The sequence below is a fragment of the Eleutherodactylus coqui genome, chromosome 2 (assembly GCF_035609145.1).
Source record: "Eleutherodactylus coqui strain aEleCoq1 chromosome 2, aEleCoq1.hap1, whole genome shotgun sequence".
NCBI classification, from domain to species: Eukaryota; Metazoa; Chordata; class Amphibia; order Anura; family Eleutherodactylidae; genus Eleutherodactylus; species Eleutherodactylus coqui.
The window spans coordinates 234,240,205-234,268,139 of NC_089838.1; the positions used below are offsets into that span (position 1 = coordinate 234,240,205).

Sequence of the window (27,935 nt, forward strand, 5' to 3'; positions counted from 1 at the left end):
TATAAGAAGTTTTATACTTACCTGCTCCGTTGCTGGCGTCCTCGTTCCCATGGAGCCCGACTAATTTTCGGCCTCCGATGGCCAAATTAGCCGCGCTTGCGCAGTCCGGGTCTTCTGTAATCTTCTATGGAGCCGCTCGTGCCAGAGAGCGGCTCCGTGTAGCTCCGCCCCGTCACGTGCCGATTCCAGCCAATCAGGAGGCTGGAATCGGCAGTGGACCGCACAGAAGAGCTGCGGTCCACGAAGACAGAGGATCCCGGCGGCCATCTTCAGCGGTAAGTATTGAAGTCACCGGAGCGCGGGGATTAAGGTAAGCGCTCCGGTAAACTTCCTTTACTTCCCTGCATCGGGGTTGTCTCGCGCCGAACGGGGGGGGGTTGAAAAAAAAAAAAACCCGTTTCGGCGCGGGACAACCCCTTTAAAAGGGTGCTCTGATAACATCAAAATATTCTCTATTCACAGTATAGGAGATAACTACCCAATCGGCGGGGGTCTGAATGCTGGGACCTGCAACGATTGCCAGAAGGAAGTCCTGTATTTCCCCACATGACTTGCAATGAATGGAGTGCCAACACACATGCTCAGCTACCACTCCACTCATTTGAATGGGACTGACTTGGCTTGAACACGGCTATCTATATCAGTCCCCCTAAAATGTATCGAGGGGTGGCAAAGCATGCTGATGCAGTAGTTCTGGTATCATCCCCTTTGCTGTCATGCCAGGCCATGTTTTAGTTATATCTATGCCTTTCGTGGTTCTGAGGCGTGTGGTATCAGATGAGTGATGTCAGCTCTCACCTGGTTCTAGTTATTCTGCTCTATATAATCTGGTTTAGGCTTGACTGCAGTGCTGGTCAATTCAGTATCCTCCCTGGATTGCTGAGGTGCACAGCATGTTTCTGGAGCTCATGGTCTTTCCTGTAGACAGCTGTTAAGCCAAGTACCACTGTTGGTATTTGTTATTGCTGTTCGTCTTATGTTTAGGGTTCCCTGGTAGGGATTTCTTAGTGTCCGAGGTTCGCATGCAGGTCCGCTTTTATCAGAGCGATCGGCCTGCTGATTAGGTAGTGTCCCCTTCTGGGTAAGAGGTTCTTAGGGTTGGATTTTCCCTTTAGTGTTGCTTTCTGTTTTCTACTGTTTTTTGCACCCTGTGGTGCTTTTAGTGGTGTTGATATTTAGTTCTATGTTTGCTTTGCACGATTGTGCTTTGGTTGTGTTTTGTTAGTTGCGCACGGTTGTGCTTCTTTGCGCTTGTATTCTCTTCATGTCCAGTCTGGATGCAACACTTGCATTCGGTCACTCAAATCATGCTATTCACACAAGGCGACATGGGGCCCCCATTTTGCTGAACGGTGAGGGTTCTCACAATAGGCCATCAATACCTGAAAGGTTGGGGACCAATCCTTGGCACTGCTGCTGATCAGCTGTCTGAAACAGCAGCAGCGCTGACATGACGGCTGCAGCCTCTTTAATGCAGTGTTGACTATCCTGGTCATACTCAGAATACCATACCTTTCATAGTGGCCATTTTCAGTAGTGTAGCCTTGTCCCATTCACTTTAATAGGACAAAGCTGCAGTACTCAGAATGGCCGTTATGAAAAGTACGTCATTCTGAGTATGACCAAGATTGTACTCAGATGTGAACACTGTAGAGGCCACAGTACTATCACAAGTGCCACAGCCTCTTTCAACAAACAGCTGCTCGGTGGGGTGCCAGGCATCATCCCTCCGGTGATTAGATATTAATACTAGTCCATTGTCAAGTGCATGGTTTTCCCCGCTTATTATTAAAGGCTGACTTGACATCTGACTGACACTGGCCAGTGGAGACCACCCACTCGACAATGGACTAGTATCAGACTCTGAAAGCAACAGGAGCCACTGCAGACAAACAGGGAGGCTAAAACGATGTAGACAGTGATGGAAACGACTGTAAAGGTATGCCGTCACTTCCTGATTAATTAGGATTTGATTTTGAAGAACCCCATTAATTCTCAGAATGAAGGTGCCATAGTCAACTGCTCTGTCTTTTTCAGTTTCTTTCTGCACAACAGTCATAGTGTCCATCCGCTGTGCAAGTTAATGCAACACAGCTCCGTTCATTTGAATACATCTATGCATAATTTCCTGCACAATTGGCAGATAGGAGTGAGAGAAAAAAAAGCTAAAGTTATCTCAGCCCCTTTACTTTCAGGATATGAAAGTGATATGCTATAGTATTATCAGAAGGGTATATTCCTTTTATATGGATATTTATATATTAAATCACAAAAGAGTCATTTAAATAAGTTTTTTGCAATCTTAAATATGGAGTCTTCTAAAAAAAACACGAGAAAAGGAGAATAAAGTTTAAAAAACAAAAACAATGTGTCGTCTTTATTCAACTGGAGGAAATATTTGGGTTTTCAAGTTGTTTAGGAAATTATATCATCCAAGCAGTAGGGTAGGAAATCAACTGAAGAAAACTGATTTCAATTAATGCAACTCTTGCCAACTTTTAATTCCATTCCCACCAAGCTCATTCAAATACTTTGAACTGTAGTTTAGATTAGAAGAGTGAACAGACGCTTAAGACATGGTTTGAGAATATTTTTTCCAAGCTGGAAGAAAGACACGCTTCTGTAACGGAAAACAAGCTCCCATGAACCCTTAATATAACATTTCCTACATTTGTTCTTATGCTGTCTATAATATTTCCACTGGGACTTGTTATCTCGGGGAGGGAAGGCCACATTTGGTTTTAAAGTATTTAAAGATGTATTCTACTGAAATGTACCCTCATAAATAGCAACATTTGTATTTTCAACTTGCATTTTGGAGATTGTCCAGAACAATATGAGGATGGGGCCAATTATCAGAGTATGTTTATTTAAGTGTGTCATTTTTCAGTGATTATTATACACTTTAACCACTTTGCAGGATGTGGAAACATACTTAAAGGCTTATAACATCACTAGTTCAAATTACTGTGAATGATTATTTCTTTACTTCTAAAGCGCTATGTTGCGATTTGTCATGTATTTATGTCTCCTAGATACAGGTTTAACATTCCTTCTACATGATACCTGTCAATAGACAATTTTCATCTTCATGTATTTAAATAATACATGTATAATCTGAGAATACTGACATCCAAACACACCATTTATTCAGCACTGGCATCATACTGCTGTTGGCATGACAGTGGAATGGAATACGCACCGCTCTACTCCACACTAATCCCCTTCCCCACAGTTTTATATATACTCCTCATTTTTCCAGCTGCTCATCCTTTCATTCTCTTTGCTGACTCCACTTTCTCACTACCCCATGTTGCCCCCTCCATGGGCACTTCATGCCAGGTAATAGTGATTGCCATAAAGCTCCCCATTTCTCTATAAAATGGGTTTTGCAGTATGGTAAATGTACTGTATGTTACGTATTCTGCCTACCGAAAAGGAACACGAGCTTCATATTAGTCACTGACTGAATGACATAAAATTTCCACAATTTCTGGCATGTCTTCTACATTTCTGACAAAGCCAGCAGAGTGGTCATTCACATTTAACTTTTCCTCCTGCCACATTCTATCATGTGCATCATTAGCTAATAATGAAGGATGCATCCCTATAATCAACAACCGTGTTAAAAACCTGGTAGCCATCAGCTCTTTTGGTGGTCCTCAGCTTCCCAAAAAGCTTGACTGACTATATTGGAATGTAGCTTGCTTATGGATGTTTTGGTCCAACTTTACCAACTGCTCAAAGGGTTTGTACCAAGATCACAAGTTATCTCCTATCCATGGGTGTTTTTCACTGCCGAGACCCCTGTCGATCTCGAGAACGGGGGCTCGTGTTCCCCTCTGCCTGTCACTGTGGGGGTCGCTTCTTTCCACGCAGTAACGTTGAATGAATAGAGTGCTTGCCGTGCATGCAGGGTCGGTGCTCCATTCATTATAATGGGACTGACGGAAATACCCAAGCGCTTGCTGCTCGGCTATCTCCACAGTCCCACTGAAAGTAAATGAAGCAGTAGTGTGCTTGCACGACCAGCACTCCATTTAATCTCCTCCTCATGCCGGAGATGGCAGTAATCCCCCCCGTGAGGAGGACAAGGGACACAGGACCTCTGTTCTCTATATTGATGGGGGTCTCAGATAGGGTCTCTCATAAGTTACACATAATTATATAGATTACAGACATAGATTTGCAAATAAAACGGAATGTTTCACGCACAACATAGAACTCACTTGATTTAGATCCACATGACGGTGCTGTTTGACCAGTTGGACATGTGCACATATTAGGCCGTGAGCAGAATCCATCACCACAGGAATGGCGACAAATGGCTGGAAGCACAAGAAAATTAATAATATAACAAATCTGAGATAGACTTTATAAAACAAGTATATCATACTGTTATACATAAAGTTACACTAATTCGCTGTTTAAATAAAACAAGATGATATAATGTGACAAAGAGAAAATCCTGCTGTAAAGAGGGGATGCTCAGTGACACCGCGGCCTCCGATTGGCAGGTGGCGGTCACCTGTCAACAGAGACCGGGTGAACAGCGGGGCTGCAGCGCTAGATCATGGAGACCAGGGACGGGTAAGTATTATTTGATTTGTTATTTTACTACCCCTGACATTTAATTTTCAAAAAGCCACCAGACAACCCCGTTAATGTATCAAAAAGCTCAAATTAAGTTCACCTTCACATGACGTCTGACATGTCCTTTACATATATCAGAATATGGCAAAAGTTGCATCGATCACTTGAATCAGAACTCTCTGAATGAAAAATGTGGTCTCCTGTAGTTAACTAAGTAGTTGGACCCTCAACCCAGAGACCCCCGACTGATATCTTCTAACACAGTGAAATAAGACTATTTGTAAAGAGAGGACTTGCAAATTTAGCTTGGCTTTATCAGTATGCTGTACCAAAAAAGTGATATAAATAGTCAAATAAATGAAAATATGTAAAAAAAAAAAATCTAAGACATTTTTTTGATAACCAAAATCCACAGGTCTGCCTGCTTGACATTTAGTGAGCATTTTTAGAGGGTGTAACCTGCATGTAAGATAAATATGCTGAGGCAGTACGTCTGCTTCCCGTTCAAGACTCCATAATTTATGGAGAGCAGTAACATCTGTGCAGGATATGTGCTGAAAAATGATGATGCAGTATAATAGTGGAGATGACGAACAATGATTTGTTGTCGTTAGTGGCAAATGGCTGCTATGTACTAACACTCATATTACATTGACGAAGGTGCAATGTTATGAGCAATGTTAACAAAGGTGTTTATTGTAGCAGGTGTGTGAAGTGCTACCCCCAGAGTGTGCAAACTGCCTTCGGCTGAAGTTTCAATAATGATCAGAAATACGGTATTTCTCCTAGGCCGGGCTCACATAAGCGTATGATTACCGCATACGCACATGTGATACACAGTAATTCACAGCCAATCAAATACACTGCCATATGCAGTTTCGCTAACCTTATCGTTTAGGAATTGTGTAATACGTGAGCGCAAAAAAGAACGCTGCATGTTCTATTTTGTGGCGTATTGTGAATTGTTCTCTGGGGGGGCATAATCAAAATTGCGCATGGGCGGCATGTATAATATAAAAAAAAAAACAGGGGGACTGCTCGTGACAGTGTGCGTGAGATATGCTGTCCTGCGCAGTACAATTTCGCTGCCAAGTGCTGCGATTGCGCGGGTCACTGACGGCTTCACAGCGGTAAAATGCTGCGTAACCCAGCATGAAAAAAAATATGACCTTGCTCTAAAATACTAGTTAGACCACTAAGTATACAGCTTGGAGATATGCAAGCAAAGTGTAGGTGTATGTGCATACATCGCAGGGAAAACCCACCCTAAAAATATTCGAGAAGGACCATACTAAAATCTGTGTGCGGACTTTGGTGCAGTTTGACTGTGTAATTCGCTCACTGTATTGCAATGAATGAATTCTGCTGTGAAAATCCGCACCATTTCTGCAACAAATAGAACACGGTGCAGATTTCCAAATCCGCAGAATTACTCTTTTCCGCAGCAGATTTTTTTTCCAGTGTAAGTAAATGAGATTGGTTAAAACTCCTGTCGCTTACTTTGTACAGTACACTGCTGCGGAGGTGTCATGTAAACCACAAACAAAATTCTGCAGCAAATCCACGATGTGTGAGCTCATCCTTAAAAAATGGGTGCATTAGAATAGAGAAACTGAAGCTGTTAGGCCAGTTTCAGACAAAATATGATTGGATACAGATGACATTACAGCCTTATGTCACCAGTATTTGCCTCATCATTTACTGTCATTAGTTTTAGTTTCTACTGACAAAAACGGATCCATATTTGTCCAATAAAAAATAATACCAATATGGAGGCAAAAGAGGTCATGCTGCATTTTTAAAAAGCAGCTATGAAAAATACAGCCAATTCAATAGTTACATAGATTTACATTAGCTTTGTACTACGGTTTGCAAAACACACCAAACACTGAGTTAAAGTTTGCTCATCTGAAAGCGTCCTTGAAAGGAAACTGTCACGTCCCAAACTGCAGTATAAACTAACCTATGACGCTCTTAAGGGATGTGACAGGGAGTCGGGTGACATATTTTTTATCCTCGCTCCCGCAATCCAGACTTTTCGAGTCTACGGAAGAGTCGGATTTCTGTGCCACACAATCTTCATCCGGTGACAGTGCTCGATCACAGGAGTGGTTGAGTATAAAAAATGTATCATCCACCTCCCTGTCACGTTCCCTAAGGCCGCATGCACAAGGGCGGGTCAGATTGTGCATGTTGGAGCACACAGCGGAATCTGACCCTGTGCCCAGCCGGCATCAGCGCGTACCTGTATTTTCTTCTTCTTTTCTGTACTGCGGATGGTCCGCATGGCTTTCTGTTGGACATGCACAGTGCAGATTCCACAATTCAAATCCGCCCGTGTGCATTCACCCTAACAGTACCGTAACTTAGTTTAACGTGCTGTGCGGATGTGAAAGGTTTCCTTTAAGGGTATGTAACACGGAGCATAAATGTTGTGGAATGTCCGTTGCATTTCCATATCCAAAACAGAGTCAAGTACCACACCATCAGCACGGAATTTACCTAGAAATCAGCTGATTTCAGCAGCCAATTTGGTTTCCGCTGCTGATTACAGCGGCCACAGTCCTCAGCTGCCAATTCTTCGTGCTGTCAGCGCAGCCTTTCTCCCGGGTCCTGGTGGCCTCTAGTGAGCGCCATGCTGTTAATCAAGTGATGCGGACATGGCAATACCTGACCAGCAACGCTGCACTAACTAGAGGTCGCCAGGTGAAGGAAACACTGACAGTACAAAGTCTTTGAGGGTGCAGGGAGCGCTGTGCCTGCTGAAATCAGCAGCGGAAATGCAGCTGATTTCTAATCAAATTCTTTAGCTAGCAGGTGAAGCTGCTGTTCGGACCTTGTGAAGTCCGCACATTGCTGTGATTGGCTGAGTCGGCTGAGCCAATCAGAGCAAGTGCTGGAATGCGTCCAATCACAGCCATTCATTCATTGATACTTACAGATTTTTACTCTGTTTTAGATGCAGAAAGGCTGCAGAATTTGCAGTGGAATTTTCATCAGTATGGAAAAGACAGTTCAGGGTTGACCTAATTCCTATTGCTGCTATTTACTTCTTAATTTAGCTACAGTTACGAAGATAATTCTATTTTGTGCCTCTTGGCTTCTTAGAACTCAGTATTACCAGGTGATTAAATAAAAACAAAGATGAACACTTACGGACGATGCATTGGTTCCCTCCAGGTAAGGTTTTCCACCCAGGACAGCAGTACGCATTGTATCTGGATCCACAAACATTGGGCCTTAAAAACAAAAGCAGCATATTAGACCGATGCCTTTAAACTGCATTAAAGTGTCAAGTGTAGAAACAGATGTTCATTTCTTTATGTCATAGGAAAAAGAACTAAGTGTTGTATTTAATCTATGATCATTACTCGTACAAGAAAATCAGGTAGCTGCAGAAAAGTATCAGCTTTCTGAGGTTTATGTAACTGACACATTATTTGGTTGGTGAAAGACAAGTGGAACGGACGCTGTGCCTCAGAGTTTAGAAAATAAAAACCCTGATGAGGTATTAACGGTCACCATGGCCCAAATTCTGTCCAGCTCAGCAGTATTTTAATGAGTCCAGGATGCTCTCACTCAGCTATAACTTAATGAGTTGGATTCTCCCCAGGCACAACAAGGTCCATTAAAAAAATTACAGACAAATGGTCATTTCAGGGACCTTTAACTCCTTAAATACTAGATAACACAATATATGTCCCCTTGTTAAAGTAAAGTAACAGGAAATAAGTATACAATTACAGGATAATCTTTAGAATATCACCAAGTGTGTTCTTCGAAAGCTCTTTTCCCATCACTGAGGTACGTAGAGGTAATTAGAGGCAGTTACATAGTGACTGTAAAATGATACTACACACATACTACAAGCTTAGAGAAGACTGCTTTTAAAACTAGAAGTGTGATGATAGGGAAACACTAGATATGCTTAAGGCTGCATTCCCACGAACGTATATCGGCTCGGTTTTCACGCCGAGCCGATATACGTTGTCCTCGTGTGCAGGGGGGGGGAGGATGGAAGAGCCAGGAGCAGGAACTGAGCTCCCGCCCCCTCTCTGCCTCCTCTCCGCCCCTCTGCACTATTTGCAATAGGGAGAGGCGGAACAGGCGTGGGGCTAATTCTCGGAACTTAGCCCCGCCCCCGCCCTGCCTCCTTTCATTGCAAATAGAGCAGAGGGGTGGAGAGGAGGCAGAGAGGGGGCGGGAGCTCAGTTCCTGCTCCTGGCTCTTCCATCACGCCCCCCCCCCCTGCAGATGAGGACGCCGTATATCGGCTCGGCGTGAAAACCGAGCCGATATACGTTCGTGGGAATGCAGCCTTAAGGTGGTTAACTAGGATTTTGGATATTTTTTCTATTGCTGACCTAACTTCAGGATACTACCATACAAAAAGGAAACTGACAAACTTGGTGCTAGATTGGAAATCCCTACAATCCCCCATGTTGCCCCAACTATCCCATTGGGGACTATTATCCGTGATGCTGATGTTATCTCTACCATTGCAAGTGATTCCACAAGTAATACTAGGGTAGAGTTATTATCCAATCAGACTCGGACCTTTTGGAGTTCTCTGGTCTTGGTATACAATCACAAGCCTAATGTTCTGGAGTCATCCAATAATTTTTCCAGTAACATTCAGACTGAAGCAGCTGCCTCGCACACTGACGGACATATTTTGGACCCTCCTGAAATTCCTTAACAGCTGGGGGTCGGTTTCTCCTAATATTCCCCTAGCACATCCAATATTTTGATTCCAAAAAATTGTTCTAGTGAAGTGTCCCATTTTTATTTTTAGAATTACCTTCTTAGCCAAATTTGGGATCATCAACCCCACGGATTTGTGGCCCCTAGCCTACAAGCCAAAATAAGGGACCAGTTCCCCCATCAATCCAGTACAAATAATCACCAAAAATACTGCTACCAATAATTACGAGCCCCAAATGCCATTCAATCTCCAACCTTTTCCCAATGGTCCATCAAATGTCAACAAAAAGAAAAAGCAGACCAGGGGATTTAGAGGGGGAAAGAGCGTACATAGGGAAGACATGTTTATTAGCAAAAAACATAATGCCAAATATTCTCTAAATGCATATGAAGTCTATTTATTGTCTTAGGGCTTATCTTTCTCTCCTTTTTCAACTGATGAGTTTCAATTATTTCTTGATCTGAACTCCATTATTTATAAGCTCACACTTACACAGCATTTTTCTATGACCACGCTCCCAAACGCAATGATTCTACGTCAACAGTCCTCTTTCAACCCAATTATTCACAAGGGATCTACAAATAAATCTTTATTGTTTGGAAATTAATTTTGCCCTCTCCGTCCAACTGCAACAAAACATAATTTAACGGTAGGGTGAATAGGCCACTATTAAGTTTTTAACCTCTGAACACTGTCACATGACCAGCTGCCAACAGTGGGGAGTGGCGATACAAGACAAATCAGATGATCTTCAGGAAGCCTATAATATTTTATTTGATTGTTTCTTCTATGAAAAGTTGAAATTTAACCTAATCATTCACTACATTACTTCCTCTTTCCATCGGGGAATTTTGAGCAAAACTGAAAGGGATTTTCTTAGTGTGGATGAGCCCTCCCTCCCTTTATTTTATAACCTCCCGAAAATACACAAAGATCCATTTAGGCCCCGTCTAATTGTCTCTGGTATTGGTTCATTGACCAGTAATTTGAGTTACTACATTGACCTCTACTTACAAATGCGGGTGACACAATTACCCACCTATCACAAAGATTCAACCCAACTTATTAATGAACTTAGGGATCTGAACATTGATTGGTCTCAGGTAATTTTTCTGACAGTGGATGTAACTGCATTGTATTTTAACATCTCTCATCCTTCGGGTTTAAAGGCCATTGGTTATTTCCTTGCTAAAGAACTTATTATGCTTACAGCAGAAAAAGATTCCCATTGAGACCATTTGCACATTCATATGCGGGCTTATAAATGGGCTATTTTGAGGAAAATGGTTATCAGATCTTTATTAATAATGTCCTGTATTATTGCCGATATACAGATGACCTCTATTTTCTTTGTACAGGTACTGAAAGTGATATGCAAGGCTTTGTTACACTCTTGAAATCCAATGAACTTGTTCTGCATTTCACTCACCATTTTTCTGCCAAGGAGATTGTTTTTCTAGATCTCTGTGTACCGGGATACTAGCAATTTTATTAATACTAAAGCTTACTTCAAAACAGTTGATGTTGACAGTCCTCTTGCTTTCTATAGTGCCCATTATGACCCCTGGCTGTTAAAAATCCCATTTGGACAATTCAGGCGTTGAAGAAGGAATTACTCCAACAATCATGTTTTCCACCAACAAGCAAAATTTCATGAAAATAGATTCAAGCAGACGCACTTACCCTAAACATCTCACCAAGAATGCACGGTGTAAAGCAAGAGTGAGTGTTCATTAAAATCTAGCTGCCCCAGGCCTACTCATAACTTTTACTACCACCTTCAACACAGGACACAAGAGGATCAGAGATATATTGTGTAAGCATTGGCCTGTGTCCATGAGTGAACCTTGGCTTGCTATAAAGTTTCCAAAGTTTACATATTGCCGGGCTACCACCCTGTGAAACCTATGAGCTCCTAGCCGCCTTCACAAGCAGTCACAATGTCCTATTTCTCTAACCGTTTCTTTTATGTGCGGTACAGCCCGCTTTCTTTGTTTTAACAACATCACACACATTCTTTTCTGAACTTGGGATCTGAAAATGTGATTTATTTGTTGGAATGCCCCTGTGAGCTGCAGTACGTAGGCCGGACTACACAGTCCCTATTTAGTAGGGTTAATAAGCATTGATCCAATATTAGGAGTTTTCTTCTATATAGTGTTTCATGCCACCTCATGGTATTACACCACTCTGATTCTAGGCATCTGTCCATTACCCCTATTGAGCAGTTCCCCTCTAGTGTACCTAACAGATTTGTTCACCTACACAAAGTGAAGCACACTAGATTTTTAAGTTGTGCACACTGGTTCCTAATGGCTTAAACGAATGCTTCTGATTGCTTATCTTCATTACTGTGACTTTTCCTTGTTTCATGTGGATTTTTTCCCTCTTTCCCTCTCTTCCTTCCTCCCTTTCTTCCTTCCTCTAAATGCTATAATACTGATTGTAAAAAAAAATCAAACACCTAGGAGTTGTTGGAATCAAATGAAACTTTCTATGTGTGATTGTAACATTGATATAAGTAAGTGATTACAATATCAGCGCAAAAGGAGAATTTATTGCAGAAAATGGAACAATTGAAGGGAGGCTCCAGTACCCTGTTGGGCCGCCTTTAGCTTGTATGCAGGTGCCTGTAATGATGCTGTCACCTATCTCTGGTTGCCAGACAACGAATCAGTTGGAGCTGGTCAGACGATCTTCTCTACGGGTGGTCTGTCAAGGGTGACCTGAGCCCAGACCCAACACCCCCGAGCAGGGTCCCATCGCATGACCACTATGATATTGCTGTAATACCCCTTAAAGGAACTCTGTCACTTAGATTTGACCTATTAACCCAATATACTGTTATGTATGCGCTGTCATAAGGAACCCAGAAGTACCTTCATCTTTTACCAAAGTGTCTCCTATGTTAATATATCGGCCAATAAGTCCAGTTTTAAACTATTATTGGTCTATCCTTCGGGTAGGCCATGAATAGCAGATTGGTGGCGGTCTGCTGACCAGGATCCCTGATCAGCTGTTTTCTGCGCCAGTGTGTTCATGCATTGAGCTGATTTCTGCAGAAAGCTGCGTTCTCTCTGCAGTGGCCAGACTTGGTATTACACACATTCATTTCAATGGGAACTTTGCCTGCAGTACTATGTTTGACCAATTCAGTGAGAATGAAATTGTCTGCTTCTTGCAGAAGTCAGCTCAGTGTACAAGCACACAGGCCAAAAAAATATCTCATCGACAAGGGTCCAGGACAAGGGTCCGAAAAAATTGTAAGACATTAGGCTCACTACTGACTGCATGGTCTGGTTTTAGGCAGTGTCAACTAAGGCGCCACTCTGGCAAAAACACATTTTTTTAGCATGCCTGCAACCCTCACCCGATTGCCTCTCACACTAGAGGTCTCCTCTGTGTATTTCAGTCACTTCCCTGCAGTGCAGCCTCCTGTCTGATGCTTATCTGCCACCATCTTGAAAGTAAGATTTTTTACTTTAAGTTTCACATCAATCCCATGATGCATTAGCATAGCATTGTCTGAGGCTATACTATTCTGCCTGCTGGGGGGACAGTTTAATTATCATTACCATCTGTATATGACCTATATAAGCTACAGACCATAAGTATACAGTCAGGAGGATCTCCTTTATTATAACTGTGTGACAGGGGCTGTGTGATCATCATCAGTAACTGTGACATGAGTGCCTGTGTCCTCCTGCAAGCAGTTTCTGTGGTAGGGTGCATGTAACAGTATCACACAGACTGAGAATCTGATTAGAAAATAAACCCATAATTCCAAGTAGATCTAAGCTGGTCAAAACTAAGACCACATGACCATCTGAGGAAAAAGAGGCCAGGAGTTTCAGACAGAAATAAATAACTAACCAAGGTAACCCTAGCTCATTTATAATATACTGGGGGGCTAGCTACATAATGAATGAATAAAAAAAAAATCACCAACATGGTCCTTTAAAGGCAATCATAAATGTCCCCTATAGGACTTTGCAAAGTTGTAGCGCTCTGAAGCAAATGTTTCCATTAGTACAGAACGCTTTAGTAGCTGAACTGCTCACAACTCCTTCTGTACTCCTACTCCGTTCATCATCTTCACCACAAAGTGGTTTGTCCACCACCAGAATTACATCCACACAGATCTGTCTTTGTAGCTCCAGCCATGGTTGCAGAACTGCCCTTAAAGCGACCCTTAAGTAAATGATGACCTCAATATTAAAGAAAAACACCCAATATTACCCAGCTGGACATAGAACTGATGTAAACTGATCGCTTCAGTAACAGATGTGGACGCTACAACCCCTACTCACACATTACATTCAGTACGAAGAGAGACTAACATGACAAAAGTATCAGCAATGTCACTGCTGTAAGCCTTGGGACTATTAAAGGAATTGTTCAATAGTCCAAGGAGAAAAATCAGACCTGCAATAAAGGACACAAACATTTTTTTTAATTAGTAAGTGGTAATTCTGGAAGTCAACTTGAGTGTTTTAACATTACCTAATAGTGAAAAAAAATATCATAGACAGCCCTTTTAACCCCATATGAACCTGTTGTGTTGACATCTAGTGGATAACATGAGAACTGCATGTTTTCATACTTGCAAAGAGAGATTGCAATTTATGAAAAAAAAAGAATGACAATTTTTTGCAATAGCTGCAATATCAAAGAAGGATTATTTACCAAGATGAGGTAGCATTATTACTAGATAAGGCGGCACTGAGGAGAATTATTAATATATAAGGGGGCACTGAGGGGCATTTGTACTAGATAAGGCAGCACTGAGGGGCATTATTACTAGATAAGAAGACAACAAGGGGCATTATAAGGAGGCCCCGTGAAGCATTATTTATATATAAGGGGTCACCGAGCGACAGTATTAACATATGAAGGGTGGTATTAATATAAAAGGTGGCACTAAGGGACAGTATTGTATAAGGAGTACTGATTGGCATTATTAATGTATAGGGGGCACTGAGGGGCATTAGTATTGCATAAGTGGACACTGTGGCACACTTAGGAGGGTCATTATTACTTTTTAAGGGGTATTATTACTGTCTAGGAGCACTGAGGAGGAATTACCACTGCATTACCACTGTGAAACCAGAACTGTTATAGGCAACTTTTCTCCCATTAATTTCAGTGTGAGCGAAGTCACCTCTTAGACTACCTGCTCTGACCCCAATGCCAACGTCCAGCCCCGTTGCACCGCCAGTGGGCCAGATGATCAGCCAAGCATAGGTCATTAATAGTATTTGCCAGAAAAACCCAATAATTATTTATGAGGCAGAAAGGGACATGGTCATTTATAGGGAGAAAAGAGGGCATGATTATTTATGAAGGCAGTAAAGGGGCACGAAAGCAGTATTATTAATTCTAAGGACAGAAAGGAGACATTAGCTGCAGGGGGCAGAAAATAAGGCATTATTACTTATGAGGACAGAAAAGATGGCGGTAAATATGGGAGCAATAAAATGCAGTATTATTACCTGCAGGGGCAGAAAAGGCAGCATTATTAATTATGGAGACAGAAAGAGAGCATTATTACTTTATAGGATAGAAAAGGGAAATTATTACTCAGGGGGTTAGTAATGGCATCATTATTACTTATGAGAAAGATAATTCTGTATACCAGCTGAGCGCTCAGAGAAGACAACAGCTGTATGCAGAAGATAGCGGTCCCACTTGTCTTCTGCATACAGCATGAGCCTTCATTTACACACTTATGCAAAGTGAACGCTCAAAACTGTCAATCAAACTGCTGTGTGAGTGAATTTTGAGCAATCACACAACGATTATCGCTCAAAAGATGTCTTTTGAGCGAATTTTGAGTGACTTTTGAGCGATAAGTGTTGTGTCTAAATGGGTCTTTAGACTACTGATGCAAACTAATGCATAGTGTACATCAAACATTTACATGGACCTGCTGTACTCTTAAGTTTTCACAGAAATCTACTACCTATTATGTTGGTTTGCCTGTAAAAATGGCCACACGTGAAATATTACTGCTTATTAGCGAATTGTGCAGTTTTATCCAGACACAGATCACACTGCATTATTTATTTTTACAGCATGTCCTAGTTTCTGTTTTGTCTCCACGCTGGCCCACGGACTTCAACAACAACAAAAAAATACAGGGACACCGTATTTAAAAGTCATTTCAAAAAAGCAGTTTTCAAGCGGAGCCTGTTCTAGGAACATTGCCCAACTCTCTCTAATCTCAGCAAAAACACGTGCAAAAAGTTTTTATTGGGCTCTGCCACACTCTCAACCCTGTGTGACCCAGGTCTCTGGAAAATCCACAGCAAATACACCACAAATCTGCAGTCTAAATCCACATCTAAGACTGCCTTCATACAGGCTGGAAATGCAGCGAAATCTCCGCTGGCGGAATCCCTATGGAAATTCTGCAGCATTTACAGTACAAGCCACGTGGGCGGATTTAAAAAAAAATCTCCTTCACATGGTGCGGAAAATTTCCTCAACAATATCATTCAATAGTTCCAGGAGAAAACCAGGCCTTTTATAAAGAGTACAAACCTAGAGAGAAAAACCCAACTGCAAAGTTGAAGAGTGTGATGCGAGAAGCCGAAATCCATTTTCTGTCTCTCAATAAGTCCTGTAGGACTGCTGAAATTACTGAAGTAAAGAAAGCGTACCTGAAGTGGCCTCCTTCTGTTATGAGATACATTCATGGAACCACTCGGCAGTGGAGTCCAGGACTGACACTATCATTGTGGGACAGTGCAAGTGCAGATGCAACGCAAATTACCAGTAAGACCACGACTAGAGATGAGCGAGCATACTCGCTAAGGACAATTACTCGAGCAAGCATTGTCCTTAGCAAGTACCTGCCCGCTTGCAAGAAAAGATTCGGATGCCGGCGGGGGGCGGGGAGCAGCGGGGGAGAGCAGGGGGGAACAGAGAGGAGATCTCTCTCTTCCCCCCCTGCTCACTCCCGCAATTCACCTCTCACCCGTGCCGGCACCCGAATCTTTTCTTCCAAGCGGGCAGGTACTCGCTAAGGACAATACTCGCTCCAGTAATTGTTCTTAGCGAATATGCTCGCTCATCTCTAACCACGACCCAATTAGAAGACAATGCTAATTTCAGAGCGAACGTGAGGGCTGGAATTTCGCACGATCACCTAATTGGTTCATTCCAGGGACTTCATTCCAGGGACTCTGAACATGGATCGGTAACTGAATCTTCTGCAGATGACAGTAGATGACTTCCTGGATGCTCTGACCCTATGGTTTTATGGGGCTTAGAGCTAAAGAAAGTGAAATTCTGCTTCTCACGTGCTACTCCTCAACTCTGCATTTGGGTTTTAGCCTCTCTATCTTACACAACACAAAATTGAAATCCAGGTTCCAGGGCCCCAAGGGGCCCGTGGGTCATGCCATGCCCAGTGCCATCTTTTTCTAGTACACTATTGTTATTTTAATACAGGACACCAGTGCTGAGATATACTGCCGGATCAATCTGTTTGACTACACCCTGTGTATTGTACAGTGTACATATATATACTACACGGCAATACGTGGTCCTATATGAATAGAATACAGATGTACAAGAATACATATAACAATAATATTCGGTAACAAAAAGAATAAAACACACTTTTGCTCATCAGCTGCAAATACAGTGCACAAGGTAATTCACAAAGTAATTGGGCTTCAATTATGCAAATTGGAATTTCTCCACACAGAGAACTGTGATCTGTTCATCTTTTAGGTATCTGTTTTTACAAGCACATTATGAAGACTGAATATTTTTCTTGGGTCATACTAGTATACATTACAGAGCCCAGAATAATCTGGATACAAAACATTAATCAGATGTGATTATTTAGCTTGTCCAGGGTGTATCTCTACATTATATTACATGAGGCCCCAAACATCTCTCCATTGAGACATTATCCAGCTGTTGGATTTCAAGCCAAAGCTTTTTAAAAAGTCCTTTATTTTTTACATTCGCCTAGAGAATAGGCTTGACAGTCGTGAGTGCCAAGGGTGTCAAATGCATGATATCCCCAAGTGGCAGAGCTGTAAGGAGTCTCCCCATACTACAGATATAGGAAAACTCCCACAGATAGGTTATCTGAGGACAATCTAGCAATGGGGCCCGTATGAAACTGCAAATCAGAGTCACTTGTGTTAGCAAAAGCAGGACACTTCAGCTGTAAATCATTATCTCTAGATTTTGGACAAATGCACTTCACAAAATAATGAGACATTCTTCTTGTAAAACATAATTAAATGTAGTGAAAGATATGAGAATGTCAGTTACTCTCTATGTAGATGTTGGTAGACATTACTACAGAAGATACCAATTAAAGACTAAATGTGTCCTCGCACATTCACACAAAGGAAGTTAAACCACGTGCCCAAGGCCTGTATGTTACATAAAGCTGTAAGGCTGCTTCCACACGGACGGAAAATGCCCTATTATGGAATATTCAGCACCAAAATCCGCACTGCTAACCTAGAGATTTTGATGCGGTATGAAAATGCCAGAATTTTGCTAGCAATTCTGCATCAAAATCTGCATTTAGCCGTTTGGATTTGGGTGTGGAATTCCAAGACAGCATATTACGCAACATTGTTGCAGAATAATTCGCTGTGTCTGAAAGCACCCTGAGGGACCTTTTACACGGGATGGAATATTCCACAACAACATTGCTGAAGATGCCCTCCAACGGGATATTCACCATCAAAACCCACACGGCCCGCATGCAGAATTGAAAATGGCAGGATCCTGCTAACAATTCTACTACAAAATCGGCAGTTAGCAGTGCAGATGTCTTGTGAAATATTCTGTCCCATGTAAAAGGTCTCTAAGGGCGCCCACCCACTGGCGATTTTTTTTTCTTTGCGTTTTGCGTATTTTCTCAAGAGCAATTAGAATTGAATGTACTCCTGTCCACTGGCGGGTTTTTTTGCGTTGCGTTTTTTAACATAGGAACTGTCAGTTGCATATGTGTCCTTATTTTTCTCCTAATGCACCCATGAAAGTCAATGGAAATTAATGGAAAAGCCGCGAAAACGCGGCAAAAAACGCAGCGGAAAACGCGGGGAAAACGCTGCGTTCTTCACGCACGAAAATCGCAAACGCCAGTGGGTGGGCGCCCTAATAAGGCACCTATAGTACATACTGTACTTCTGTATTTCATATGGAGACATACTGTCAAAAGCTTTCTGTGCCAGATTGATCTATGCAACATGTTTGCAGAGCAGTTCTGGTCAACAATCAGAAAGGTGAGGCTGTATTCAGATGGCCATATACGAGTTGCGCTCAAGAAACTTGCATCAGACAGCAAACTGACACCCGTCCGTAAGCTGTCCAGTATTTCATGTGATATTCTTGTCTGCAAATAGAACGTGCAACCTTAGGTCCGTGTGAAAGACCGCCCATGTAAATAGCCTTACAGGCTACTAAGCGGCAATGTACCCCGTGTGGAATACACGGATAGCACATCACCCGAATAAACAGCCATGTGAATGGGCCATAAAGTAGTGCAGTCCATTTGTTTTAAAGTTTTTTTTGTGCTTCATTTAATATCGTTTTACTAGGTTTTCCTCTTTGTAAAATCTCAGAACCTTCATTTTAAAACCTCAAAAAGCAAAGCCTGAAGCATTTTTGATCCATTCCTCAATTAGAGTGCCGGTTAAGGTCGCCTACACACAAACGGGTCGGATTCTGGCTGTGAGATCTCGCAGTGGAATCTAACCCTTTGCCCCGGCAGTGACCCCCCCGCGTACCTGTCCGCTGTGTTTATGTGCAGGCGGCTTCTGTACTGTGGATGTGCTGGCCGTGGTGCCGGCACACATACGTAGTACAGATTGTGCCGCGCCGTCGCGGATCCCGCGACCCTTCTGCAATGCTCATTGTGGAAGGGCTGCAGGACGGACGGCTTCCATTGACTTTGAAGGAAGCCGTCCGTGCAAGGCCCACACTAAAATAGAACATGATGCAATTTTTTCTTTTTCCCCCGCGAGCGGAAAATTGCATTTGATTTACACTCATGGGCAGGGAAAGGGGGTTTCAATAGCATGTCTATTGGCAGTATTTGCTGAGGGATCCGGAAGTGAACGCCTCCTCCAGATCCCGCAGTGCAAATTACGCCCGTATGCATTCAGCCCAATTGATCTAATTCTCCAGAATGTGTAAAATCCATGAAAAATGCATCGTTTTCAATGAGTGTATATTTGCATATTTGGTGCGTGCTGCATCCGTATGTACTGCCTATTTCATGCGTGGAAAAAAAAAAATGTAACAGTATGTAACAGTTGTATTCACTGTGGCTTTTCTGCGCTCCCACAGACTTTCATGGGCTATTTTGGTCTGTGAACACAGACCAAAGTGGAATATACTGTTTTTTGTTACATGTAAAATACGCGCGTCTGAATACACAATTTAATTCAATAGGTCCATATTCAGTCTATAAAAAATACAGGCTGATGACTTAGTCAGACGACCGTATGTACGCAGGTATTTCTGCACGTAAAAAAGTTGCGATGCATTGGATTTCAATTGATTTTTCAGACAAAAGTGTTTTTTCCACGCAAAAGATACGCGCAAGAAAAAATAGGACCTACTCGATCTTTTTCGGCCGTCTTTTTATATGGCGTCTTCAACTATCTTTCACTGTGTTAGGGCTTATTCACACAAGCGTATATCAGCCGCAGGCCGATATACGGTACCATCTGAGCTGTCTTCCCCCTTCCCTCCCCCTCACCAGCTCTTTGCCTCTCTCCTCCCCTCAGGCTATTTGCAATAGGAGGGGCCAGAGCTAAACTCCACCACCTCCCATTGCTGGCGGCAGACAAGGAGCAAGGAGCTTAGCTTCGCCCCCATCCCACCCCCTCCCATTGCAAATAGCCGGAAAGGAGGAGAGAGGCAGAGAGCCGGTGAGGTGGAGGGAAGGGGGAAGACAGCTCAGATAATAGCATATATCGACCGATATATGCTCCTGTGAATAAGCCCTAATGCAGCAAGCTCCCATACACTTCTATGGCAGCCGGAAAAAAAGGGAGTGCGAGGGATATACCCTGCGTACACCGCTGGGAAAAGAAGTCAGCTGGCCCTAATTAGGCATTAATTGTTGTTCTGAGCATTTTATTCAGATTGTTGCTCGCCGTCGCTTCAGCGTGTTTTTTACATACATGCAGCAGCTCGCGGTGTGAATGGCTTTAAATACGCAAATAACGACTCGTGGCAAAAAAGAATTTGCACGAATATACAGTGAGTGCGGGCGAACGTGTAAACACATGTGCTAGTGTGAAGGAGCCCTGAATGCAGACAGAAAATACGCCCGTGTGAATGGGCACGTATGTATAAAGCTTCTAAAGAGGAACTGTGGCCACATCTGATATGTCTGTTTTGCTAAAAATAAATCCCCCCCCCCCAATAAATCTAAAAATCGCCATTTTTCCAATAAAACACAATTTATTATTGAAAAAATGCTAATTAAAAAAAAACAAACATGAATTTGGTATTGATGCGTTTGAAACGATCAGCACTATGAAACTATTGTGTTATTTATCCAGTATGGCAAAGGCCATTAAAGAGAAAATCCTAAAATTGCTGAATTTGATCATCCGGCATCACAAAAAAACTAAATAAAAAGCAAACAAAAAGTTATATGCATCGCAAAACAGTACAAATGAAAACGTCAACTCATCACTCAAAAATCAAACCCTCATACAGCTCCACAAATGGAAAAATTAAAAGTTGTATTTTTCTGCATATGGCTGTTTGCAATAGTAGGGGGCAGGATGGGGACGGCGCTAAGCTCCCCACCCCTTGTCCACAGTCAGCAATGGGAGAGGGTGGGATAGGGTGAAGTTTAGCTCCGCCCCATCCTGCTCCCTCTGATTGCAAGCAGCGGCAAAGGGCAGGGAGTTTAGCAGTCATGCTGCTAAACTCCCTCCCACCTCCCTTCTCCAGCCGCTGTCATTGGCTGCCATAGGAGTCTATGGCAGTGGCAGTAGTCAGGTAAGGAAGATAGTTCCAGGACTATCCTTCCCGCTCGGCCGGGCGCTTTTGCGCAGCAGGAATACGCCTATGTGATCCAATGCATCAGATGGTAGCATATATATAGGCCGGCCGTGAAAACGCTGGCCGATATATGCTAGTGTATATATGCCCTTAATTTGGTATTGCCTGTACTGCACAGACGCACAGAATAAGGATAACATATCACTTATACCGAACAGTGAATGAATTAAAAAATAAAAAGCAATATCAGAATTGCGTTGTTTTTTTTTGAACAATGAGTCTCCCAAATAAACCGTAAAAAAAAGATCAAAAATGGAGTCTGCATATCAAAATAGTACCAATGAAAATGTCAGTTTATCCAGCTAATAACAAGTCCTTACAGAGTGTTGTATATGGAAAGATAAAAAATTATGGTTCTCTGAATGTGGCGATGAAAAATTGGCCCAATAAAAAGGAGGCCCCACAATCCACATAATTGTTCCTTCATTTCTAAGACCCGTGTTCGAGTCATGTTACACACTAGGGCCGCTGGTTCTTGACATTGACTAATCCTGACTACACTCCTGTCTCCAGTCCTATCCCCAGCTTGACAAACAGATTACGCTTCTCTCCGCTGCCTTCCATGACCTCAGGTCTGTTTGACCGCACTGAACCTGTTTTCCCCAATTTGACCTCTGGCTTTTTTCTTGTGCTGAGGTGTGTTGTTTGCCCTGACTTGGACTGTCTGACTATGCTCAGGTACCACGTCTTGGTCTACAGTAGTGTCAACTGCCACAATACTCGGACCACTACCTACGTAAGGGCTTACGGACCCCACAGCAAAATCAACATCCTGATTGATGGAGTTAAAGAATGAAGACCAGGATACCCTAGGTGTTATCTCAGGATGTGGGCCAAAGCAGTGTGTGGCATTGTGTATCCACATCCACTGATTCTGATCATATGGCCTCTTCTTTACAGATGGTATTTCCATGTAATTTCAAAAACAATAATTGATAACTTTGGGTGTATGTAATTCATGTAATAAGGCTTCTAATTTTATGACGTAACTTGATGGTCAATCGTACAAGTATAGTGAACCATTATTCACTTGCTTTGTAAAACTCACTTAAAAGGGTTTAGACCAACGGTGTTCAACCCGTGGCACTCTATATGCTGCCGGGAATACTGGAAGCCGTAGTTTCACAAAAATATTGAAAGGCGACAAGTTGGAGAATCTATTATAAAGTGTATAGAGCCAAGATTAAGACAGAGCTATTGCTGGTCATACTGTCAGTGAGGATGTCTGTCCCTAGTTTATGGCGATCTACCTCTCCTCCATCAAGAATCATCTGGACAGAGAAGTTCGACATGCTTATGAGATACGAAGATGAGGGGTCTGGGAACGAGCAGGGGTGTATAGGCACTTATTAACTTTGGAGTCCTTGGATTTCAATGAGAGCTTCAGACTCCTTTAAATCTTGGCTGGAGTCTGGTCGACTGAACCCTTAGGGGTCAGTGGTAATTTTGAGCAAGGTCGTATTATTTACCCTTTTTCCCCTTTTCTCCGATCCCGCTTTCCTTCCTCCCCCTTCCTTTATTTACTTAGTCTTATTTGGGATGCAGAGAACTTTTTATTTGTCAACCATTCACATTATAACTTTTCTGTTAAGTGAAATATTCAAATATGGACTGAAGATAGTTCTCCTGTTTGTTGTCCTGCATCGGTGCTGTTTATTTGAAAATGTTTAATAAAATTGATTGAACATAAAGTGTATAGATGTCTGAATTTTACTATTATCAGAGATGTACATATGGTAGAGTCATACCATGTAGCTGCTAATGGGCCCTATCTCTGGTTCGTCTCACCCCTTTACTACTGGGTGGCAAGAACCTGTACATGACCTTCCCTACCAAGGAACAGGCTGTTTGCAAACATGGAGGTGGGAAACGGTCATAAAAAAGGCAGACACTGCCTAATATTTTTGTTGAAGCCAATTGAAAATGGCTGTGGAACTGATTTTCTCATGTGTTACACGTTTCTTGCTTTACTTCAACATCAAACTGGGGTGACGTACAATTTTGATCAAACAAATACTTGTATAAGCATAAGACAATCCAATCTTGAGTCCTGCCAACAACTTTTATACATTTTAAGAACTTTGAAAGCTCAGCACTAGTAAAACTAAAGACAGTTTAGATAAGAAAGTCCACTGAGAGTGTCAATGACTTCATTTCTCAGCATGTAAAAAATGAATATCTCAAAGGCCAGATGCATACGAGACATAAAAACTTCATCGGACTACATAACTATTACAAATAAAAAACCCGCAACGAGTCTGCTTAGCTGTAAAACTGGGATAGTCTCTTACACCATTTCGAATGATGGGGCTATCCCTTTTACTTGAAAAAGGAAAGCATCTCCCATGACTTACACTGTTGCTGTTGATTCCGTCATTAAACAGGGTTAACGGAAAGTTCACACTGAATCGCTGCTCACATTCTAAGCACTGGATAAAGTTCTCAGCCAACGTAAACATTACTTACAAGTACTCCCAAAGTCTCATCACTAGCACTATAGTATGCTGAACGTGCTGGTGACCGGGATAGACAACATAACTCAAGTCAACTGAAGTCTTCCAATCCCAATTTGCATACAAATATCATATTCATGGAATGAAGCCTAATTATCTGGAAACCCAACACCCCCCAAGTGAAAAGAACATAGAGTATAGTGATCAAAGTGACGGATCCTGTATAAATATCCTGGACACTCTCTTCAGCACAGGTCAGCCCAAGTACATTATATAATCACACTGCTCACTGTGCAACATGACCCGAGGAGATTTGTTTTCTGTTTTTCTGCTTCATACTTGAAATGCTTTTCTCCGAAAACATGTTTGAGTGAACTTTACTGGGTAATACTATATGGAAATGCTTTAGGCTGCATCTTTACAAAAAAAAAAAACTCAGGTTTTGGCCAATATTTTATAGGTAAAATCTATATAAAATACTAAGTATCGTCACTTTCTACAATTTAGAGTTAAAATTATTTTTTTTACATTTATGGCCAAAAGTAAATGTAGACGAAATAGCTTAAAGGCGTAAACTCAAGAAGAGGATCATAGGGAAAGTATGTTCTCATAACTGTTCTAGTATCAGACACTGTAAAACATCCTTTCATCAGAATGTATTCACATTCACCTCCAAGGGGTGAGTTAGTTTATACATATCCTTTTCATATTGAAAGTCTTGTTAACTGTAAGGAAATATACCAAGACCATTAACCTTTAACTGTGGACGTGGAGCCTCGCAGACCCCACCCATTCTAGATTTCCAAGAATCGCGTCCTTCCCAGCTCCCCCCACGACCGAATGGCTCAGTAGCTTTTGTTTTAGTTGCGTAAAGATCGAGAGGATGTTGCGTCATCAATTAAGACTGAAAAGTTTCTATAGTTTTTTATTATGTAACATTACTAAAATATGCAAATAAAAATGGATTATTTCTATATTTTTTAATTATTTACAATCTGAAAATTAATAAAAACAAGTTATTGTAAACACCCAGTTCACTATTGCAAAAAAAAAGTCAACCACAATATATAGGAGACTGTGAGACCCCATGTCCACGGAAGTGTAACAAATAAACTACATCCACAGTTGAAGGTTGACTAACAATAAGAGATCTCTAAGGATCATGAAGATGGTCAACTGGCTCTAAGGACTAGGACGCCTGAGCCGCAATGGGGATGGCATTTGCCATGACGTCACTCCAGACGAGCGGAAATCACAGTACATGCGCCCACTCCCTTAGTGCGGCTCAGGGGTGCCATGTATGGAACGTATGATGCCTCTAGCAGGTATTGCTGGTGACGTCAATTAACAGTGAAGGTGTTGTTTTTAGTAGGAATAGGGAGGGAATTGCAACGCGAGGTGCACTGCCCATTAGATGGTCCACCATTAATTAGCATGCAACGCCGGAAGTGCTTAGAAGGCAACTACAGTAGTAATTATTAGGAAATTATAGTCCCAGTGTTTCTGGTGGCACATTACACACACACAGTAGCTTGATTACCACACAAGACAAACACAGCTTGGCTCCTCCCACAGCAGTGACATCACCACAGGTCCATCAGCCCACTGGATCTCTGTGGTGGAGGTAGGTTAGTGTGTTCTGTCAGAACTGCTGAGTTGTGTAAGAAATTATAGTACAGTGTTTCTGGTGGCACAATGTGCCACACAGCTCTCCTACATGGTACATGCATTATGATCTCCAAACCTCACACACACAGCAGCTTGATTACCACACAGGACAAGCACAGCTTGGCTCCTCCCACAGCAGTGACATCACCACAGGTCCTTCAGCCCACCAGATCTCTGTAGTGGAGGTAGGTCAGTGTGTTCTGTCAGGACCGCTGAGTTGTGTCTGACATAATGGCGGTTTAGTTGTATTCTCAGCTTGTTATTTTTGTCCTTCCCTTTTAAAGAGCCCTAACTGTGTTCTTCTGTCGGTCAGACTCTGTGTTTTATATTTTTTGTAGGACCTTCAATGACATCACCAGGGGCCAGAATGATGACATAACCAGGGGTGGAGCATAAGAATCACACACATATATACATACTCACTCACAGACAAGTGGTCATTAGTAGTTTGATATCACAGGTGGGAGCCTGTGAGGGAGGAAATAAAGATACTGTTTTATTCATTATACTGTACAGCATACTATAGTCTATAGGGCTTATATTGCTAATAAGACCTGACAGACTTCCTTTAACACAGCCGACTATGTACTTCAATACAGTTGTGGCAATACAATTGTACAAATATAGTTGTACCAAATGATAACAACCTACATTATGCAACACAGCATTTTTGGTCAAACATTTGACAAAAGCAAAGTAAACTCATACATCAGGAGAATTTCCCAACATATACAAGCGGAGCCTGTACACAGTCTGAACTTAAGATCAGTGATTGGAATTAACCAAATTTATAGACATACTGCTAGGAAACCAGACTGCATCCAAACACAGCAATAGATCATGACTCCCTGGGGTTCTTAATGTTGAATAGTTAGAGTTATATCCTTCAATCTCAAGATCCTGTTCTACAACTCTACCCATCAGAACGTCAGTATGTTATGAGACTCTCATAAGCTGACATATTGATTTTATTACCATTTTTACGTTCTTGAAAAGATCAACCCAGAGTGATACTAGAAGTGTCCATATGAATCTAATAAGGAAGGAACCCTACAATAGCTACAGTATAAACATATATATAACTAAAGCCGGATGCCCAAAACATGTTGTCCGGATCGGACACAATAGTTGTCACAAAGGACGGATATACACTCTAGTTGAAAACTTGGAGAACAAGACTATTAATAATGAAACTAAACAATGGGGCAAGGGGAAATCTCTTTGCATCATACAAATACGGGAAAACCTTGCCTAAAAGTAGAGCGATCACCATGATGAGGGTGGACCCACATCCAGAACATGAGGGCTACCTGGACTGTCCCTACATGGAAACACGGGTGACAACTGACAGATGTAAAAACGATAGTCGCAACAGTATTAGGCAGTAGATGTACAGCAGTAATTAAAAAGTAAGAACTCCAGGAACTTATCTTTCTGGGATGGCACCAGTAAGACGTGGACTGGAGCAGAACTCCACCATGGAATAACTGGCACCAGCACGTTCTGAAAGGAGGGGCCAGAATATATATATACTAGAATGATGTATTGGTCACCATACAATTAGTGTGGTTAGCCTCCCTCAATACTGGCTAGGCTACAGTGGGGGAAGCAGTGCTAAGGATTGATATTTTATTGCTGATCATGTCAAGGGGTTCACATGTTCTCCATATTTTTGTAGAATTATTCCAGGCACGTATGCCTCATGCCACAATTTTGTAGCACAATCAGATTCAATGGCAATAGGGTTTTTGTGACTCACATGGAAAATCCGATATTGAGCTCGGCAAAGACAGAAGAGCATGAATATAAAATGTCAGTAAATTGGAGAACGCACTGGCCCAATATAACCAACACTTAATAAATATTAGGTATAATATATAATAACAGCTCATAATTAAATATTGCCTGTCAGTCATGTTTCCAGTTCACTTTCTGGTCTTGGATACATTATTTATTCAAATAGAGCCCAACATATACAGTAATGGGCACCGCCAACTATTTCATGGGCCAAGAAAACTTGAATGACTATACAAGATATAAAGTTTTGCCTCCACTTGTGTTTATAGCTTGAGGTTACATTTTCAAATTGCAGCATTCCTTAAACATCATCTTATGTTACTGCTACTGTTTTCTGTGCATAGCTCCTTGTAATGTATATAGGACTGGTCTGATGAAATGCAGCTGTATGAATAGGCCAGCTGTAGTGTATCTTATCCTATAGACAGCCATCCCTACACGCATCATCAGCATTGCGGAAGGATAATTACACTAGTTACACGTCCATCACTTTCAAAGATGACAGGAAATGAAGCCGCTATACTTTTTCTAAGTAGGGGAACCTATAACTCGTAGAACTTACCTTTCTAGAAGCTGTATGAGCTCCCCCTACTGGCTACAGTGCCCACTACAGCACAAGAGAACTTGAGTAGTTAGGACCATATAGTAATTAA

General features: G+C 42.0%; 1 protein-coding gene across 1 annotated transcript in view; it reads right to left on the minus strand.

Moving 5' to 3' along the window:
- FBN1 (fibrillin 1) overlaps positions 1 to 27,935 on the minus strand; it is a 209,834-nt gene that overhangs the window by 177,994 nt on the left and 3,905 nt on the right. Inside the window, exons 3-4 of the mRNA XM_066592616.1 lie at positions 7,750 to 7,832; positions 4,230 to 4,328 (exon numbers count right to left, since the gene is read on the minus strand). Coding sequence (XP_066448713.1) covers positions 4,230 to 4,328; positions 7,750 to 7,832 — 182 coding nt within the window. The remainder of the gene's footprint in view (positions 1 to 4,229; positions 4,329 to 7,749; positions 7,833 to 27,935) is intronic.